The 20,360-nt window shown below is 36.5% G+C and overlaps 1 protein-coding gene across 3 annotated transcripts in view; it reads right to left on the bottom strand.

The window, feature by feature from the left end:
* CNTLN (centlein) overlaps positions 1-20,360 on the bottom strand; it is a 421,157-nt gene that overhangs the window by 313,253 nt on the left and 87,544 nt on the right. For all 3 annotated transcript variants that reach the window (XM_033237412.1, XM_033237414.1, XM_033237413.1), the window contains exon 3: positions 8,418-8,502. In XM_033237412.1, coding sequence (XP_033093303.1) covers positions 8,418-8,502 — 85 coding nt within the window. The remainder of the gene's footprint in view (positions 1-8,417; positions 8,503-20,360) is intronic.

The following is a 20,360-nucleotide window of genomic DNA, read 5'->3' as shown; positions in this document are numbered from 1 at the left end:
AACCCAGCTAATTTTTAATTTTCTTCATAGAAATGAAGTCTCACTATGTTATTCAAACTCCTGGACTCAAGCAATCTTCCCAGCTTGGCCCTGCTGAGATTACAGGTGTAAGCCACTGTGCCCAACCCCAATACTCTAATTTTTAAAAGTGTAATATTAATTATTGATTTTATTTATAGGTAAAAAATAATTTAGATACTGAATACATACAAAAATAATTTGTGATAAATGTGTAAAGAATTTTTTTTAAAAAAAGTAAAAGGAGTGGCCCTGTACGTACCAACATTCAGCTAGGAAACACAACTGTATCATTATCTTTGATATCTCATGTATGACCCTTTATCCTCTAGTACTTCCTATTCCCTCCAAGGGTAAGCATTATCTTGAAAGTCTGATTCTTATCTTTGCCTTGCTTTTCTTTATAGTTCAAAGATAGATATATGTCCCTATTTAATATGCTGTATAGTTTTGCTTACTTCTGAACTTAAATCATATTATACATATTATGTAGCTTGCTATTTTTGCTCAACATATGTTCCCAAATTTATTCATAATAATGAATGTAACTGTAGATCAATTACCTTGATGTAATTAATCCATCAGATATTATTAGTCCATCAGATAACTATGTTCTATTTATCCATCTTTTATCAGTGTGTATTTCAGCTGTTTCCCATTTGAGGTAAAGGGGTATACAAACAATACTGCTATGAACACTCTTAAGCATGACTCCAAATATTCATGACCAAGAATTTCTCCCAAGCAGTGTTTTTCAAACTACAGATTACAACCTAGTAATGGATCATTAAATCGATTTAGTTACAATAATTGGTATTTTTTAAAACAGATTATAATACAATAGAAAATATCAAGGTAATAGGCACACATTCTTAGCAATGAAACTACAGTTATAAGAATAAACTTACAAAACAGACATGCTTCATAAATTATTTTCTAAATTTTTATCATATTTAAGATTTTTCTTGTATTTAAATATTAGTAAATTCACATTTGATATAAAAATTTTCATATGTTTACCTTAATTATATGTACTAAAATAACTATTATTATATGAAACTTTTATTTTGTGTGTGTATAATAGGTCATGAAGTAAAATGTACTTCAGGGATAATACTAACAAAAGTTTGAAGAACACTTCTCTGGATTATATCCACTTAGAGGTGAAATTGCTAAGTCAAAGACTATTCGCATTTCAGGAGTTTTCATTACTCTACCTCCCCACCAACACTTAACTCTCAGGGTTGGCAACTTTTTTAAATCCAATAAGTACAAATGGCATCTCAGTTTTTAACTTTTCTGTTCTATTTTAATTATTAGGCCGTATCAAAATGTGCCTCACATCAATCAATTAACATAAAAATAGATGCATAAAAATGGCTCATCCACAATTTACAATCACTTTTTCTACTCTCAGCTAAGTCTTATGCTCCTTTGAGACTCAACTACCACCTCCTCAATAAAAGCATCCCTTACTATCCAAGTATTTTGTAATTCTTCCCATTTCTAAATTTTTGTGTTATTTATATTATACATTTGATACATAACAAACTACTTAGTGTTGCTAATAATCTCTCTACTCATAATATCTCCCAAATTGGACTGTTAAGTGTTTACAGATGAGATTGACACTAAATAATAAATTCAATAATATAAGCATTAAAACTGTTTGTAAAATACCCATAAGCCTATCCTTTGAAGAAAAAATGACAAAATTTGAGCCTATCTTGTCTATTCTGGAAATTACTTAAACTCTAGGAAGAACACTGACCAACTGAAAAGTTTTAAAAGGGTTTTCCCATTACAGTGAACTAAACTTAACAGGCACTGACAATATAAATGATACCAACAGAGGATCCTTTCATGAGAATTATTTAATAATTTAGATTTTGACATTTGAATGAATTTATAATAGTAATTCAAAAGGACAAACAGACTCAATCCGTAAATTAAAAAGCATAATAATATTAAAAAATTGCTTAACCAAAACTATCATATTCCGATAATTAGTTTAATATTACATTGCATAATATAGTTTCTTATATCACAAAATCATTAAAGTAATAAGTTAAAGATTCTCTCCCAATACAAGAGCACTGTAAACTCTAAAAGGGTAAAAGTTCATATAAATCAACATATTTTCCTAATAAAATATACTCTCGATAATCTAAATAATGAAAGCACAGATATACATAGTTAAAGTTCATTTTAAAATTAAGCTTTATTAATATTTTTCAACAAAACTTTCTGAATAGAGGCAGGTAAATTCTTAATAGTCTGCTTGAGTTAATATTAAAATAGCAAACAGAATTCAGAGGAACCATAAAGCAATAAGGGGTGACAAGAGAGAGAATGTCTGGAACAAATAATTTATTACAGATAAGCCATGAAATGAATAATTCAAATAATGGTCAAGAGAAGTCTACAGAGTAACAAGAAAATAATAGTGAGTATGAAGCAGGGATAAAAATGGGGGGGGGGGAAGGGCATAAGGCCCAAACTCTATTAGGCAATACTTGAGCATAGTTAATTTATTATTTATACTGACCTATTTTCAAAATGGACATGAAACTTTTAACAAAAAACAAACAAAGCAGTAATTAAACCACAATAACTAAAACAATGATAAGTGGAGAAAAAGGAAGGGATAAAAGTAATTACAATTAAGAAATAAAACTTCTGAGCTTCCTGGAAGGTAAGGAAAAAAGGAAATATAATGTTAAAGAGCAATTATCATCTAATTAAATACAATATACTAGGTTATCATAAGTCATGCTATCAAAGCACAATACTAGAAGGGAAATGTATTACATTATTTTATAACAGTGACAAAGCTAAAACATAGTCTTACCCAAAAAAATGGCAATTCTTCATACTAATAATTACTAGATTGTACTCTACGAAAGTTTTTCTACAACCAGCGGAAAAAAAAAAAAAATCTGTGTGTAACTTTCTAGTAATTTCACTAGATAGAAGTAAGATTTAAATAAGCTAAAGGATTTGTCATTCTAATTCTTATTCTATCTCATAGCTATAAATCTTGAAAATTAGGAGCTATTTAATATTTTTCAGTGGAACAATTCAATGGAGGGGGCTTCTGGTTTCCAGTCCAGCATGTAAGGAACTTGACAGTCGTCTTTCTCATTTACACAATAAGCCAAAAAGCTGAACAAACTGAAAATCAACAACTCTTTTCAAATCCATCAGAGAATTGAGACTATGCAGCAAACCAACGTCCCCAAAATTGAAGAGACAGACAAACAGAGAGAATAACAACTTAATGGAACAGATGCCCAGGAGAAAAACCTTTCACAGGAGCCAGCACCAGGGTGGAAAAACTTATTCTGTAATTAATGAATTATTAGAAGATCAATATGGACAAGTCTGAGAGTTTAAAACTCAAGGATGGCCCAGTTATGGGAAGGGGAAGGGGACAAACAGCACTCAGAGGAATCATAAAACAGTAAGAAGTGACATATTTTCATAAGTGTAACCTATTGGATCCCTGTCATGTTGCCACAGGGAAGGTCAGACAATAATTCCTTCCTATTTCCAGTATGTGGAGGGAGAAAGCAACCATCTTTAAACACACTCAGAGTATTCTTTTCTTCTTACCAAGGCCTAGCATCAAGAAAAACTATTTTACCAGAGCCCAGACTACTGGGGTTTTACCTGAGCCTAACTAACCAACTTGGAGAAGGGCAATACTCAAATGTAGCACCTTCTAGCCTTCCTGTCTCTCCTAAGGGGATAAGGGGAAGGGGGAAACAAATAAACAAAAAACTAAGAAGCACTTTTGAAGGTCACAATTCAGAAGGACAGCTCACCAAAAGACTGAAACCCAAACATAACACTACAGACAGCTTCCTCTCCTCCCCCAACACCCCACCACCACGTCAATGGGGCTACTGTATAATTAATAAGTTTGACCAAAAACAGCAGTTTAAATAGCAACTATTAAATTAAATTGCCTCTGTAGGTAGCTAACTGTAACCTAACAATATGTAAACATAACCCTACTTGAGAGTATATTTTTGTACAGAGTAGCCAAGTTTCAGCCAATCACAGCAGCCAAGCATTGAGCCAATCACAAGGGCAAATTGCCAAAACATGTCCAAATAAGGCAAACACCAAACTGTAAACAATCTGGCTATTTCTGTGTGTCACTTCCATTGTCTGGCTATAAATAGTCCCAGCCCACATTGCGGAGCAGAGCTCTCTGAACCACTTTGAGTGTTACCCATCTCAAAGTGAAACACCTGAGTGTTACCCAATTCATGAATTTTTTTCATCTCAAACTCCATTGAATTTAATTTGTTTAAAGTTTTTCTTTTTAAGAAAATCAAATTAGGCATATCAAGGATATTTATAAAGTATCTACAAAACTTCAAACAAGACATGGATACCAGAGTTTTGCCTCTAACTCATACCACAGCGAACGGTGGAGACAGCCTAATCTCTAGCCAGATAAACATAAAACCTATTTACCCGAGCTGTTTTTACCCATTTGGTTAATTTTATATGTCAATTTGGCTATACTACCCATGGTACACACATTCTTACCTAACACCAGTCTAGATATTATTGTGAAAGTATTCTTTAGATGTGGTTAACATTTAAATTAATGGGATTTTGAGAGGAGCAGATTACCCTTCATAATGTAGGCTGGCCTCATCGAATCAGTTGAAGGCATCAAGAAAATACTATGATCCCCAGAGCAGGAAGAAATTCTACCTCCAGACTACCTTAGGATTTGCAATATAACATAAAGTCTTTCCTAGGACTCCATTCTGACTGCCCTGCAGAGTTACTTGCCAGCCCACGATTGTGTGAGCTATTACTTAAAATAAAACAGTCAATCAATCAATCAATCCCTCTATCTCCCCATCCCATAATGTCACATTTCTTCATTCCTTTCCATTACTTTGTCAGAATTCAATGATCTCTTAAAATGTCATATGCCATCCCCCTTATATTGCTTTCTAAAATTCATTTTAAAACTTCATGACTGCTAAATGTAATGTCTTTTTCAAAAACCCATTCCATTTTTTGTAGCATTTTACAATGACAACCTTTTGCTTCTTGCAACTCTCTTCTCTTAATTCATGAGATACTGCATTGTACTTCCTCCTTACTTCTCTAAAGTCTTTTCGTCTTTTTTACTACAATTTTTCCTTCTTCACTAAAAAATCAGTAAATATCTTGTTCTCAAAATTTTCACTGCTTAAAGTCTTCCCTCTAACTAAATCATTAAATACCCATAACTCCAGGTCAAAACTCTCTCCCAAGTATCAGATTCGTGCTTCCAATAGTTTGCTAAATATCTCTAAATGGAATTCCTATCAGCATCTAAAACATGAACTTTCTAGAAGAAGCTCAAAACCTTACCTTCAAAACAATATATACTTCCTGAAACTAACCCTCTTTTTGATAATAATGCCACTGTTCTCCTGGTTTCTCTAAGATGAAAACCTAAGCGTCATTTTCAAAATTACTATCAAGTCCTTATGGTTCCATTTACATGCCTTTAATTCCTGCCAACCTAATAATTCAGGCCCGTGTCAGTGGACCTGACTATGAAATAACTACTAATAATTACTTGCTGGGTATACAGTCATCTGTATGAGACTAAAGAGAGGATGAGAGAGAAATAGACTCTGCCCTCATAGAAACTACAAAGTCTGCCTATAAATAGTCCCAGCCCACATTGCGGAGCAGAGCTCTCTGAACCACTTTGAGTGTTACCCATCTCAAAGTGAAACACCTGAGTGTTACCCAATTCATGAATTTTTTTCATCTCAAACTCCATTGAATTTAATTTGTTTAAAGTTTTTCTTTTTAAGAAAATCAAATTAGGCATATCAAGGATATTTATAAAGTATCTACAAAACTTCAAACAAGACATGGATACCAGAGTTTTGCCTCTAACTCATACCGTGTAGGAGAATACGGCAATTTCCACCTTACTTCTATCCTCACCTAACCATCAAAGATATTTAAAAAGCATTAAAGGCAAGAAATGTAACTCTGAATATTCTACAACACCATCACAGGATAATATATACATTTAATACAATATTTTGTTGAACCTAACCGAAAATATACCTTGTACAAAGTTATAACCATCATTGCACAAAAATGAAATGATTAATCCTAAGAAATTTGGGTTCCTACAAAGTAAATAATTTCTCTTATGAGAGTTTAGTATGTTATATATAAGCTATGTGATTCCACTCAAAAGATAAATAATGAAATAATCTCTACTCAAGGATGCAGAACTAGACAAAGAATTTAGCAAAGAAAAGGGGGAAATATATTTTTATTTACAAAAGACAACGTTTTCTAAGGGTATGCTACGGTTATCCAAAGCTGTTAAGCCAAAGAGCATTCACTAAAGCACTGCAAACTTAATGTCTATGGATATTAAAAAGACCCATTTTCCCAAAACCCATTTTCCTTCTCTAACAGAAGAGAGGTATAATTGAGGAAGAGACTGCTACACTTGTATCTGCATTTTCTCAAATCACCTGAATCTTGGGGTGGTCAAATTTTTTTCCAGTAAAATGTGAATACAAATGATGTCTACCATGTCTGGGTCATAAGGTTGTACTTGTTAAGCAGCTTAGCCTAATCCAATTAATACACCAGGCACATGACAACATTTACCTATTTTAGAGTACATTTTAATATTGTGTGATACTTGGGTGGTAAATACAACTGTTCCTTTCCAGAACAAATTTACTAAAATGTTATTCTTAACATTTTATCATTATAGTATCAACTATGACATTTTCTATAAGAAAAACTCAACTGTGGAAAAGGTATAAATTTCAGATTTATATGTTATATTGGGATCAATATTCCTTTTTAGAAAGAACTGACAGAAATGTAGGGAATGGAACTTTTAGTCTTTTCATGAAACAACTTTATAACAATAACTGATCCTAGATCAAAGTTCTCATGAACCTTTAATTGGTTAGAAAGGAAAATAAATTCAAAAGTCAAAAGAGCATAGTTGCCAAAAAGGTACCTCCCAAGAAAAATTATAGTTTATTTGCTCCATAATGAGCTTGAGTATAAAATGAATTTAAATATTATATAATGATATTAGCCACTCTTAAATTTCTTTCGCTTCTGTTTTGAGATGTTTATATCTTGAAAATTGCTCCAGAAAGCATGACCACATACACTTTTGGGTGATTATATACTGAGTATACAATCACACATAATTTTACATATTACATATAAATATAAATATATGTAATTGTATAATGTACTGATTAAACATAAAAGATAGGACTGTACTTGATATAGTGTGAATATTTGTTCCTGCCCAAATCTCACATTGAATTGTAATCCCCAAAGCTGAAAGTGGGGGCTGACGAGAGGTGTTTGGGTCATGAGGGTGGACCCCTCATGGCTTGGTGCTGATTTTGCATAGCGAGTGAGTTTTCACGAGCTCTCGTTTAAAAGCGTGTGGCACCTCCCTCACCATGCCCTGTCTCTCTCTCTCTTGCTTCTGCTATAAGCATGTGACACTTCTGACATGAGTAAAGCTCCTTGAGGCCTCCCAAGAAGCAGATGTTCCTGTGCGTCCTGTACTGTCTGCAGAACCATAAGCCAATGAAACCCCTTTCTTATTAATTACCCAGTCTCAGGTATTTATATATAACACTGGAAGAATAGCCTAATATAGTACTAATACAAAAATACAAGTTTTAGGTGTAAATAATACGATCCCAATTTTCATCTTTTCTACAAATAAAGTCATCTGAAAATTTACAAGCTTCAGAAGTAAATGATAAGCTAATAATGGCAAAATTCAACAAAACAAATAATAATAGCTAGATACTATTATAAAACTGTAACATTAGATAAAAAGTTGGCCGGGCGCGGTGGCTCAAGCCTGTAATCCCAGCACTTTGGGAGGCCGAGACGGGTGGATCACGAGGTCAGGAGATCAAGACCATCCTGGCTAACACGGTGAAACCCCGTCTCTACTAAAAATACAAAAACTAGCCGGGCGAGGTGGCGGGCGCCTGTAGTCCCAGCCACTGGGGAGGCTGAGGCAGGAGAATGGCGTAAACCCGGAAGGCGGAAGCTTGCAGTGAGCTGAGATCCGGCCACTGCACTCCAGTCCGGGAGACAGAGCGAGACTCTGCCTCAAAAAAAAAAAAAAAAAAAAAAAGTTACAGCCTATTAATTCAGAAAACAAAAGGGTACAAGCAAAGTATTAATAATGAAGAATAATCTTACTAGTGACTTCAAAATAGTAATGCTTTAACATAATAAGGACCCTAATATTCTCAATAAACACTATTGCAAAACAAAAATAATTTTAAGGATCTACTACCCAAAACAAGTATAGTGATTTTAAATATTTTTATTATAACACCAACCTGTTCAAATTCTTGTATTTTGGCATCCTTGACTTGCAGAATTTCAAGAACTTTTCTGTCTTTACCTTCAGATTTCTGTTTTTCTCTAGATACAAAAATATAGAGAGTTTATTAGTCATAACTGGTAGCTAATACTTTAAATTTTCATATTCCAAATATTAACATCACTTTAAAATATAGAAAATTAAATTATCTTGAGTTGACAGCTCTTTCAGAATTAATCAGAAACCATATGGCAAGTGACAGCAACTCACAACTGCTGAAAACTAAGACAACTTCATACTAAAAGAACAGTTTCATTTCCAGATTTAGATATACGATAAAAATTACACAAAATATGGTTTAACCTTGATTGCAATAACCATAATGTCATCACTTTGAAAATAATTAAAATTAAGTAAACATGTTCTTGTTAATTTAAGCTTTCATATACACAATTATATTAAGGATAAAATTTACCATTTTTTAAGTAAGAGTCTCAAAAGAGAGATTGACAGAGATTTACTTATAGTTGATATCCTATAACTAGAATTTTTTGATTTCTGACACCTTCCTATAAATTTCTAGTCTCTGAGACTACTATTAACTAAACTAAATGGCAGTTGTACACTCAAAGCATAGTTCTCTGGAAAAGAGAAAATCACAATACTTGTAAAGAATGACTATATTCTAAAACAAATATAGCTTTTAAACAAATACAGCTTTACAAAGGAAAAGGAGGAAAAGGGAAAGGAAGGAACAAAGGTCTGAAGAGACTGTATAATCAGGCTGACACCAATCAATTTATACCATAAATAAGGGGAAATTTATTGGACACTGACTTACATTTTTTGAAAAGGTCACAAATAAAATATATGGTACTCATAGAAAAACATAAAAAATTAAACAAACAAATTTGTATCTCTGAGAATCACAAATTAAACAAAAATAGAAATCTATAAATGGGGATGAGGCTACTGTTTGCTGTCCCCCAGATTCAGATGCAGGCTGAGGTGGAAAGGAGCTTGACTTCTGGGGTTAATAGGGAATAAGAGTGCCTTACCCAGTATGCAGAAGCACAACCAGGCTCACTGTGTGGGACGGGAATGCTAACTCATAAAGTGAAGCTGGAAAAAAGCTTCCACCCATCCTTGCCTAGAACCAAGGCTTATATTAGACTTTAGAAAGGCAAAAGTTTATAGACGTAGCTCCCCAGTCAAGACTTGAGCCAGAACACCCTGCAGCTGAGGCTAGGTATAGCAAAACCTCTATAAAACCTATTTCAGGAAAGAGACTTGGGTGAGATTGACAATTTAAAGGCAACTATAAAATTTCTAGAAAAAAAAGATAGGCATTAGATAAGGACCTGGTGGTGGAGAAAGAGGAGAAAGTAAACAGTAACAATAACAGCAACCTTCCCTCTTGAGATATGACCCCAAACAAAAAAATTCAAAATACATGAACCCACCTACATTGACATACTAACTTCAAGTCAAAAGATGCAATCCTCTAGTAAAAATAAAAATAACCAAATACAATGAAAACGACTAAAATAAGTAAGTTAAAGGTCCACAAAGACAAAAGAATAACTAATGTTAAAAGTAAAGATGAGAGCTGAAACACGATCAGGTAGATGTAAAGAAGCGATTAAAATCTTGAAGATAAAAAATTATAATCACTGAAGTAAAAAACAACTAAATGGACTAAGCTCAAAACTAGACACAAAAAGAGATTAGTGAAATGAGGGATAGTAATAAGGGATTCATCCAGGAAAACAGTGAGATTAAAAACATGAAAACGCCCAGCGCGAGCGACACAGGAGACCGGTGATTTCTGCATTTTCAACTGAGGTACTGGGGTCATCTCACTAGGGAGTGGCAGACAATCAGTGCTGGTCAGCCGCTGCAGACCAACTAGCGAGAGCTGAAGCAGGGCAAGGCATCACCTCACCTGTGAAGCGCAAGGGGGAAGGGAATCCCTTTTCCTAGCCAGGGGAACTGAGACACACAACACCTGGAAAATCGGGTAACTCCCACCCCAATACTGCACTTTAAGCAAACGGGTACACCAGGAGATTATATCCCACACCTGGCTGGGAGGGTCCCACGGCCACGGAGCCTCCCTCATTGCTAGCACAGCAGTCTGCGATCTAACAGCAAGGCAGCAGCGAGGCTGGGGGAGGGGCGCCCGCCTTTGCTGAGGCTTAAGTAGGTAAACAAAGCCGCTGGGATGCTCGAACTGGGTGGAGCTCACAGCAGCTCAAGGAAACCTGCCTGTCTCTGTAGACTCCACCTCTTGGGGCAGGGCACAGATAAAAAACAACAACAAAAAAAGCAGCAGAAACCTCTGCAGACGCAAACCACTCTGTCTGACAGCTTTAAAGAGAGCAGTGGATCTCCCAACATGGAGGTTGAGATCTGAGAAGGGACAGAGTGCCTGCTCAAGTGGGTCCCTGAACCCTGAGTAGCCTAACTGGGAGACATCCCCCACTAGGGGCAGTCTGACACCCCACACTTCACAGGGTGGAGTACACCCCTGAGAGGAAGCTTCCAAAGTAAGAATCAGAAAGGTACACTCGCTGTTCAGCAATATTCTATCTTCTGCAACCTCTGCTGCTGATACCCAGGCAAACACGGTCTGGAGTGGTCCTCAAGCAATCTCCAACAGACCTACAACTGAGGGTCCTGACTGTTAGAAGGAAAACTATCAAACAGGAAGGACACCTCTACCAAAACCCCATCAGTACGTCACCATCATCAAAGACCAGAGACAGATAAAACCACAAAGATCGGGAAAAAGCAGGGCAGAAAAGCTGGAAATTCAAAAAATAAGAGCGCATCGCCCCCTGCAAAGGAGCGCAGCTCATCGCCAGCAATGGATCAAAGCTGGTCAGAGAATGACTTCAACGAGATGAGAGAAGAAGGCTTCAGTCCATCAAACTTCTCAGAGCTAAAGGAGGAATTACGTACCCAGCGCAAAGAAACTAAAAATCTTGAAAAAAGAGTGGAAGAATTGACAGCTGGAATAATTAATGCAGAGAAGGTCATAAACGAAATGACAGAGATGAAAACCATGACACGAGAAATACGTGACAAATGCACAAGCTTCAGTAACTGACTTGACCAACTGGAAGAAAGAGTATCAGCGATTGAGGATCAAATGAATGAAACAAAGCGAGAAGAGAAACCAAAAGAAAAAAGAAGAAAAAGAAATGAACAAAGCCTGCAAGAAGTATGGGATTATGTAAAAAGACCAAATCTACGTCTGATTGGGGTACCTGAAAGTGAGGGGGAAAATGGAACCAAGTTGGAAAACACTCTTCAGGATATCATCCAGGAGAACTTCCCCAACCTAGTAGGGCAGGCCAACATTCAATTCAGGAAATACAGAGAACGCCACAAAGATACTCTTCGAGAAGAGCAACTCCAAGACACATAATTGCCAGATTCACCAAAGTTGAAATGAAGGAAAAAATCTTAAGGGCAGCCAGAGAGAAAGGTCGGGTTACCCACAAAGGGAAGTCCATCACACTAACAGCACATCTCTCGGCAGAAACTCTACAAGCCAGAAGAGAGTGGGGGCCAATATTCAACGTTCTTAAAGAAAAGAATTTGAAACCCACAATTTCATATCCAGCCAAACTAAGTTTCATAAGTGAAGGAGAAATAAAATCCTTTACAGATAAGCAAATGCTTAGAGATTTTGTCACCACCAGGCCTGCTTTACAAGAGACCCTGAAGGAAACCCTAAACATGGAAATGAAAAACCGGTACCAGCCATTGCAAAAACATGCCAAAATGTAAAGACCATCGAGGCTAGGAAGAAACTGCATCAAATAACGAGCAAAATAACCAGTTAATATCATAATGACAGGATCAAGTTCACACATAACAATATTAACCTTAAGTGTAAATGGACTAAATGCTCCAATTAAAAGACACAGACTGGCAAACTGGATAAAGAGTCAAGACCCATCAGTCTGCTGTATTCAGGAGACCCATCTCACATGCAGACACATACATAGACTCAAAATAAAGGGATGGACGAAGATGTACCAAGCAGATGGAGAACAAAAAAAAGCAAGGGTTGCAATCCTAGTCTCTGACAAAACAGACTTTAAACCATCAAAGATCAAAAGAGACAAAGAAGGCCATTACATAATGGTAAAGGGATCAATTCAACAGGAAGAGCTAACTCTCCTAAATATATATGCACCCAATACAGGAGAACCCAGATTCATAAAGCAAGTCCTTAGAGACTTACAAAGAGACTTAGACTCCCATACAATAATAATGGGAGACTTCAACACTCCACTGTCAACATTAGACAGATCAACGAGACAGAAAGTTAACAAGGATATCCAGGAATTGAACTCATCTCTGCACCAAGCAGACCTAATAGACATCTATAGAACTCTCCACCCCAAATCAACAGAATATACATTCCTCTCAGCACCACATCACACTTATTTCAAAATTGACCACATAATTGGAAGTAAAGCACTCCTCAGCAAATGTAAAAGAACAGAAATTATAACAAACTGTCCCTCAGACCACAGTGCAATCAAACCAGAACTCAGGACTAAGAAACTCGATCAAAACTGCTCAACTACATGGAAACTGAACAACCTGCTCCTGAATGACTACTGGGTACATAACGAAATGAAGGCAGAAATAAAGATGTTCTTTGAAACCAATGAGAACAAAGATACAACATACCAGAATCTCTGGGACACATTTAAAGCAGTGTGGAGAGGGAAATTATAGCACTAAATGCCCACAAGAGAAAGCAGGAAAGATCTAAAATTGACACTCTAACATCACAATTAAAAGAACTAGAGAGGCAAGAGCAAACACATTCAAAAGCTAGCAGAAGGCAAGAAATAACTAAGATCAGAGCAGAACTGAAGGAGATAGAGACACAAAAAACCCTCCAAAAAATCAATGAATGCAGGAGTTGGTTTTTTTCAAAAGATCAACAAAATTGACAGACCACTAGCAAGACTAATAAAGAAGAAAAGAGAGAAGAATCAAATAGATGCAATAAAAAATGATAAAGGGGATATCACCACCGACCCCACAGAAATACAAACTACCATCAGAGAATACTATAAATACCTCTACGCAAATAAACTAGAAAATCTAGAAGAAATGGATAATTTCCTGGACACTTACACTCTTCCAAGACTAAATCAGGAAGAAGTTGAATCCCTAAATAGACCAATAGCAGGCTCTGAAATTGAGGCAATAATTAATAGCCTACCAACCAAAAAAAGTCCAGGACCAGATGGATTCACAGCTGAATTCTACCAGAGGTACAAGGAGGAGCTGGTACCATTCCTTCTGAAACTATTCCAATCAATAGAAAAAGAGGGAATCCTCCCTAACTCTTTTTATGAGGCCAACATCATCCTGATACCAAAGCCTGGCAGAGACACAACAAAAAAGGAGAATTTTAGACCAATATCCCTGATGAACATTGATGCAAAACTCCTCAATAAAATACTGGCAAACTGGATCAGCAGCACATCAAAAATCTTCTCCACCATGATCAACTGGGCTTCATCCCTGGGATGCAAGGCTGGTTCAACATTCACAAATCAATAAACGTAATCCAGCACATAAACAGAACCAAAGACAAGAACCACATGATTATCTCAATAGATGCAGAAAAGGCTTTTGACAAAATTCAACAGCCCTTTATGCTAAAAACGCTCAATAAATTGGTATTGATGGAACGTACCTCAAAATAATAAGAGCTATTTATGACAAACCCACAGCCAATATCATACTGAATGGGCAAAAACTGGAAAAATTCCCTTTGAAAACTGGCACAAGACAGGGATGCCCTCTCTCACTGCTCCTATTCAACATAGTGTTGGAAGTTCTGGCTAGGGCAATCAGGCAAGAGAAAGAAATCAAGGGTATCCAGTTAGGAAAAGAAGAAATCAAAGTGTCCCTGTTTGCAGATGACATGATTGTATATTTAGAAAACCCCATCGTCTCAGCCCAAAATCTCCTTAAGATGATAAGCAACTTCAGCAAAGTCTCAGGATACAAAATTAATGTGCAAAAATCACAAGCATTCTTGTACACCAGTAACAGACAAACAGAGAGCCAAATCATGAATGAACTCCCATTCACAATTGCTTCAAAGAGAATAAAATACCTAGGAATCCAACTTACAAGGGATGTCAAGGACCTCTTCAAGGAGAACTACAAACCACTGCTCAGTGAAATCAAAGAGGACACAAACAAATGGAAGAACATACCATGCTCATGGATAGGAAGAATCAATATCGTGAAAATGGCCATACTGCCCAAGGTGATTTATAGATTCAATGCCATCCCCATCAAGCTACCAATGACTTTCTTCACAGAATTGGAAAAAACTGCTTTAAAGTTCATATGGAACCATAAAAGAGCCCGCATTGCCAAGACAATCCTAAGTCAAAAGAACAAAGCCGGAGGCATCACGCTACCTGACTTCTAACTACACTACAAGGCTACAGTAACCAAAACAGCATGGTACTGGTACCAAAACAGAGATATAGACCAATGGAACAGAACAGAGTCCTCAGAAATAATACCACACATCTACAGCCATCTGATCTTTGACAAACCTGACAAAAACAAGAAATGGGAAAAGGATTCCCTATTTAATAAATGGTGCTGGGAAAATTGGCTAGCCATAAGTAGAAAGCTGAAACTGGATCCTTTCCTTACTCCTTATACGAAAATTAATTCAAGATGGATTAGAGACTTAAATGTTAGACCTAATACCATAAAAACCCTAGAAGAAAACCTAGGTAGTACCATTCAAGACATAGGCATGGGCAAGGACTTCATGTCTAAAACACCAAAAGCAAAGACAACAAAAGCCAAAATTGACAAATGGGATCTCATTAAACTAAAGAGCTTCTGCACAGCAAAAGAAACTACCATCAGAGTGAACAGGCAACCTACAGAATGGGAGAAAATTTTTGCAATCTACTCATCTGACAAAGGGCTGATATCCAGAACCTACAAAGAACTCAAACAAATTTACAAGAAAAAAACAAACAACCCCATCAAAAAGAGGGCAAAGGATATGAACAGACATTTCTCAGAAGAAGACATCCATACAGCCAACAGACACATGAAAAAATGCTCATCATCACTGGCCATCAGAGAAATGCAAATCAAAACCACAATGAGATACCATCTCACACCAGTTAGAATGGCAATCATTAAAAAGTCAGGAAACAACAGGTGCTGGAGAGGATGTGGAGAAATAGGAACACTTTTACACTGTTGGTGGGATTGTAAACTAGTTCAACCATTATGGAAAACAGTATGGCAATTCCTCAAGGATCTAGAACTAGATGTACCATATGACCCAGCCATCCCACTACTGGGTATATACCCAAAGGATTATAAATCATGCTGCTATAAAGACACATGCACACGTATGTTTATTGCGGCACTATTCACAATAGCAAAGACTTGGAATCAACCCAAATGTCCATCTGTGACAGACTGGATTAAGAAAATGTGGCACATATACACCATGGAACACTATGCAGCCATAAAAAAGGATAAGTTTGTGTCTTTTGTAGGGACATGGATGCAGCTGGAAACCATCATTCTTAGCAAACTGTCACAAGAACAGAAAATCAAACATCGCATGTTCTCACTCATAGGTGGGAACTGAACAATGAGATCACTTGGACTCGGGAAGGGGAACATCACACCGGGGCCTATCATGGGGAGAGGGGAGGGGGGAGGGGGGAGAGGGGAAGGGGGAGGGATTGCATTGGGAGTTATACCTGATATAAATGACGAATTGATGGGTGCTGACGAGTTGATGGGTGCAGCACACCAACATGGCACAAGTATACATATGTAATAAACCTGCACGTTATGCACATGTACCCTAGAACTTAAAGTATAATAATAATAAAAGAAAAAAAAAAACCATGAAAACACAGTTGAGACATAAGTTTCTTTGGGAATCTCTAACATATGCCTAAAACATTCCAGAAGTAATAACTATGGGATGAAAAATAAAGTAGTATTTCAGGAGGTAACTGCTGAGAATATTTTAGAATTAAATAAAGTTCTCAGATTGAAGGAATACCTAGCAGAATACATAAAAGAAAGCCACATCTAACACATTAATCCATCATTCATTCCAGTATTTACTGCACATTTATTACATGATAGCCATTAGACTAGGGACTAGAGATATTGGAGGAAACAAAATAAACCAAGTTGCTGCCTTCATGGAATTAACATTTTAGTACATAGATAATGAAGATAAATAATACATACTATGTCAAATTGCTATCAGTAGAATAAGGACAATAAATTAGGGTAACAAAGAAAGGAATGCCCAGTCCTAGAGAAGTTGGGAGTGAAACGAAGGTTGTTGTTATTTTACATAGGGTAGTTAACAAATAACTCTTCTTAAACGTATTATTATATTTGAGGAGAGATCTAAAGGAAGGAAGGAAGAGTCGTGAAGACCCCAGGGAAGAGTTTTCCAAGTCAAGTCACAGAACTAGTAGCAAGAGCAAAGACACAAGAGCAAGGGCAATTGGTATATTCAAAGAACAGCACAGAAGTACATACATATATAGTAAAGTGGATAAGGAAATGGTAGCTAAGAACAGAGAAATCACTGGGGATACAATAATATATGGCCTTCTAGGCCCTGTGAAATTTAGATCTGAAGTGAAATGGGAAAGCAATGAGCAGATAAATAACATGTAACATTCTAAGGGTATCAATAGCTGGTGGGTTGAGGACAGACATTAAGGGTCAAGGGAGAAAGTAAAAAGACAAGTGAGAAAGCATATGGAACAGCCAGGTAAAAAAGAAAGGTGAATTGTACAAGATAGGTAGAGGCAGTGGAATTGGGAAGTGATTAAATTTTGGATATTTTAAAGGTAGAGCTAACAGGATTTCTTGATAGAAAAGTCAGGAATATCTCCAAAGCTTTTGCCTACACAACTGGAAGAATGGAGTAGACATTATCTGAGACACAGAGAAGAAGTTTGGTGGACACAAGGATTTCAAACGTGGACATACTAAGTTTGAGATGCCTAATCAACATCCAAGAGAAGTAGGCAGTTGGATTAAAAAGTCTGGAATCAGTAAAAAAGTTAAGGCTGGAGACACAACTTTAGGAGTCATCCAAATACAGTAGTTCCCCCTTACCCTCAGTTTCACTTTCCATGGCTTCAGTTACCAGCAGTCAACTGTGATCCAAAAATGTTAAATCAGAAGTTCAAGAAATAAACAATCCATAAGCGTTAAATTGCAGTGCTATTCTAAATGCATGAAAAAACTTGCACCGTGCAACTCCCAACTCACGTAGGACATGAATCATCTCTTTGTCGGAAGTATCCATGCTATAAACACTACCTGTCTATTACTGTGTAGGATAAAACATAGTGTACATAGGATTCAGTGCTAGTCATGGTTTCAAGTATCCACTGGGAGGCTTGGAACATATCCCCTATGGATAAGGCAGGCTACTGTATTTTTAAGACCATAAGGGTAGACAGGTTCGCCTAGGGAGTGATTTTGCATAAAGAAGTACAAGGATTGAGTCCTGGAGCATTTCAACATTTATAGATTAGTAAAATAAGGAAAAAAATCACATGAAACTAAGAAGGATAAGCCAGTAATTTAAGAGGAGAATCAAGAGAAAGAGCTAAGTGAATAGAATTTAGTAGAAAGAAATGATCAAGTACATCAAATGCTGCAAACACACTAAAGAAGGTAAAGACTGAGGAATGACTGCTGGATTTAGCAATATTAACGTATTAGTCTGTTTTCACACTGCTGATAAAGACATATCCGAGACTGGGAAGAAGAAGAGGTTTAACTGGACTTACAGTTCGACATGGCTGGGGAGGCCTCAGAATCATGGCGGGAGGTGAGAGGTACTTCTTACACATGGCGGCGGCAAGAGAAAATGAGGAAGATGCAAAAGCAGAAACCCCTGATAAAACCATCAGATCTCAAGGCCTTGCTTTCATATACCATTATATTCACTACCACGTGAACAGTATGGGGGAAACCACCCCCATGGTTCAAACTGTCACCCACTAGGTCCTTTCCATAACACATTGGGAATTATGGGACTACAACTGAAGATGAGATTTGGGTGGGGACACAGAGCCTAACCATATCAATTAAGGTCAGTAGTGATATCTTGATGAAAACTATTTTAGGAGGATGGTGATTACAAAGCTTAATTAGAGTGAGTTCAAGTGAGAAAGAAAAACACAGAAATACTGAAAAGTACTCTTCAGGGGAATTTTGCACAGAAAGGACCAGAGAAATGGCAAAAGAGTTCAAGGGAAATATGAGATCACAAGAGTTTTGTTTTTTTGTTTTTTTTGTTTTTTTGTTTTTTTTTTTTTATTTTTATTTTTATTTTTTATTATACTTTAAGTTCTAGGGTACATGTGCATAACGTTTATATCATGTATAACTCCCCAATGCAATCCCTCCCTCCTCCCCCCTCCCCATGATAGGCCCCAGTGTGTGATGTTCCCCTTCCCGAGTCCAAGTGATCTCATTGTTCAGTTCCCACCTATGAGTGAGAACATGCGGTGTTTGGTTTTCTCTTCTTGTGATAGTTTGCTAAGAATGATGGTTTCCAGCTGCATCCATGTCCCTACAAAGGACGCAAACTCATCCTTTTTGATGGCTGCATAGTATTCCATGGTGTATATGTGCCACATTTTCTTAATCCAGTCTGTCACAGATGGACATTTGGGTTGATTCCAAGTCTTTGCTATTGTGAATAGTGCCGCAATAAACATACGTGTGCATGTGTCTTTGTAGTAGAGTAATTTATAATCCTTTGGGTATATACCCAGTAGTGGGATGGCTGGGTCATATAAGACAGCCTGTGTGTATGCTGACAGGAACGATCCAGGGCAGTGAGAGACACTGATGATGCAGGAGAGAAAAGAGAACTGCGGTCCAACACCTTTGAATCATTGAGGCTTGAAGCGTACATATAGTTTGTTTGGCCTTTAGTAAATATAAAGTTCTTCCAAAGAAATAAAAAGAGAGAATATGAGAACAGATTCAGATATGTTAGTAGATAGCTATGGGAAGGAATAAAAAGCTCCCTTCTAAGAGTCTCCACTTTCTCAATGGTATATGAAAGCAAAGGTATCCAACAGCTGAAAGTAAGAATGGGAAAAGAAGTGTTGGAAGTTGATAAGAGAGGAAACAAAACATTATAGGATGCTGAGATAGTAAGTGGGCCAGGAAAAAATAGGATGATGACCAGGCAGTACTGAGGACCACTTAAAATTAGTGGTCATAAATTTATACAAGATCATTGTCATCATGGTTCAGGGTCTTTCTCAAGACAAGTTTAGCCTTTTGGATGTAGGCACACAAAGGGTGGACAATTGGAATAAACCACATTGGAAATTTTGCGAACACGTATATCATGATGATTTATTTTTACCATTTGTACTTCATCTTGATTATTTTGTTTTCTACTTACCATACATTAATAGCACATTTAATACATAATTGCAATCCATTGTGTACAACTAGGCCTTCTTTTGTTTCTTATATTAATAATAAAATATACTATACTTTCAGAAATTGATGAATTTCTGTCCCTTTTTATTTTATGTTTTGGCATTGCCTGTCAATGTATCTGCCATTTTATATTTTAGTGTTTTTATTGATTTACACAACTATTTTATGTTAAAAATATATGCACTTTACCTATAATTTGTCACTAATATATTATCTCAAATTACCACTTGAATGTTTAACTTCCCATTATAAAATCAGAAGTACTGCAAAAGAATACTAAATCTATTAGAGGTATATACATTAGGAGGAAAATAAGCAGATCCCAAAAGGTAGGGCATGATAGGGTTTACCCAGGGACAAAGATGACCTAGATCATGAAAGTCAAAGCATTAACTACAGTCAG

This window comes from Trachypithecus francoisi, unplaced genomic scaffold, assembly GCF_009764315.1.
Source record: "Trachypithecus francoisi isolate TF-2019V2 unplaced genomic scaffold, Tfra_2.0 Lachesis_group16, whole genome shotgun sequence".
Lineage (NCBI taxonomy): Eukaryota > Metazoa > Chordata > Mammalia > Primates > Cercopithecidae > Trachypithecus > Trachypithecus francoisi.
The sequence above is the reverse complement of the archived record's forward strand: the minus strand, read 5'-3'. Positions and strand labels throughout refer to the sequence as shown.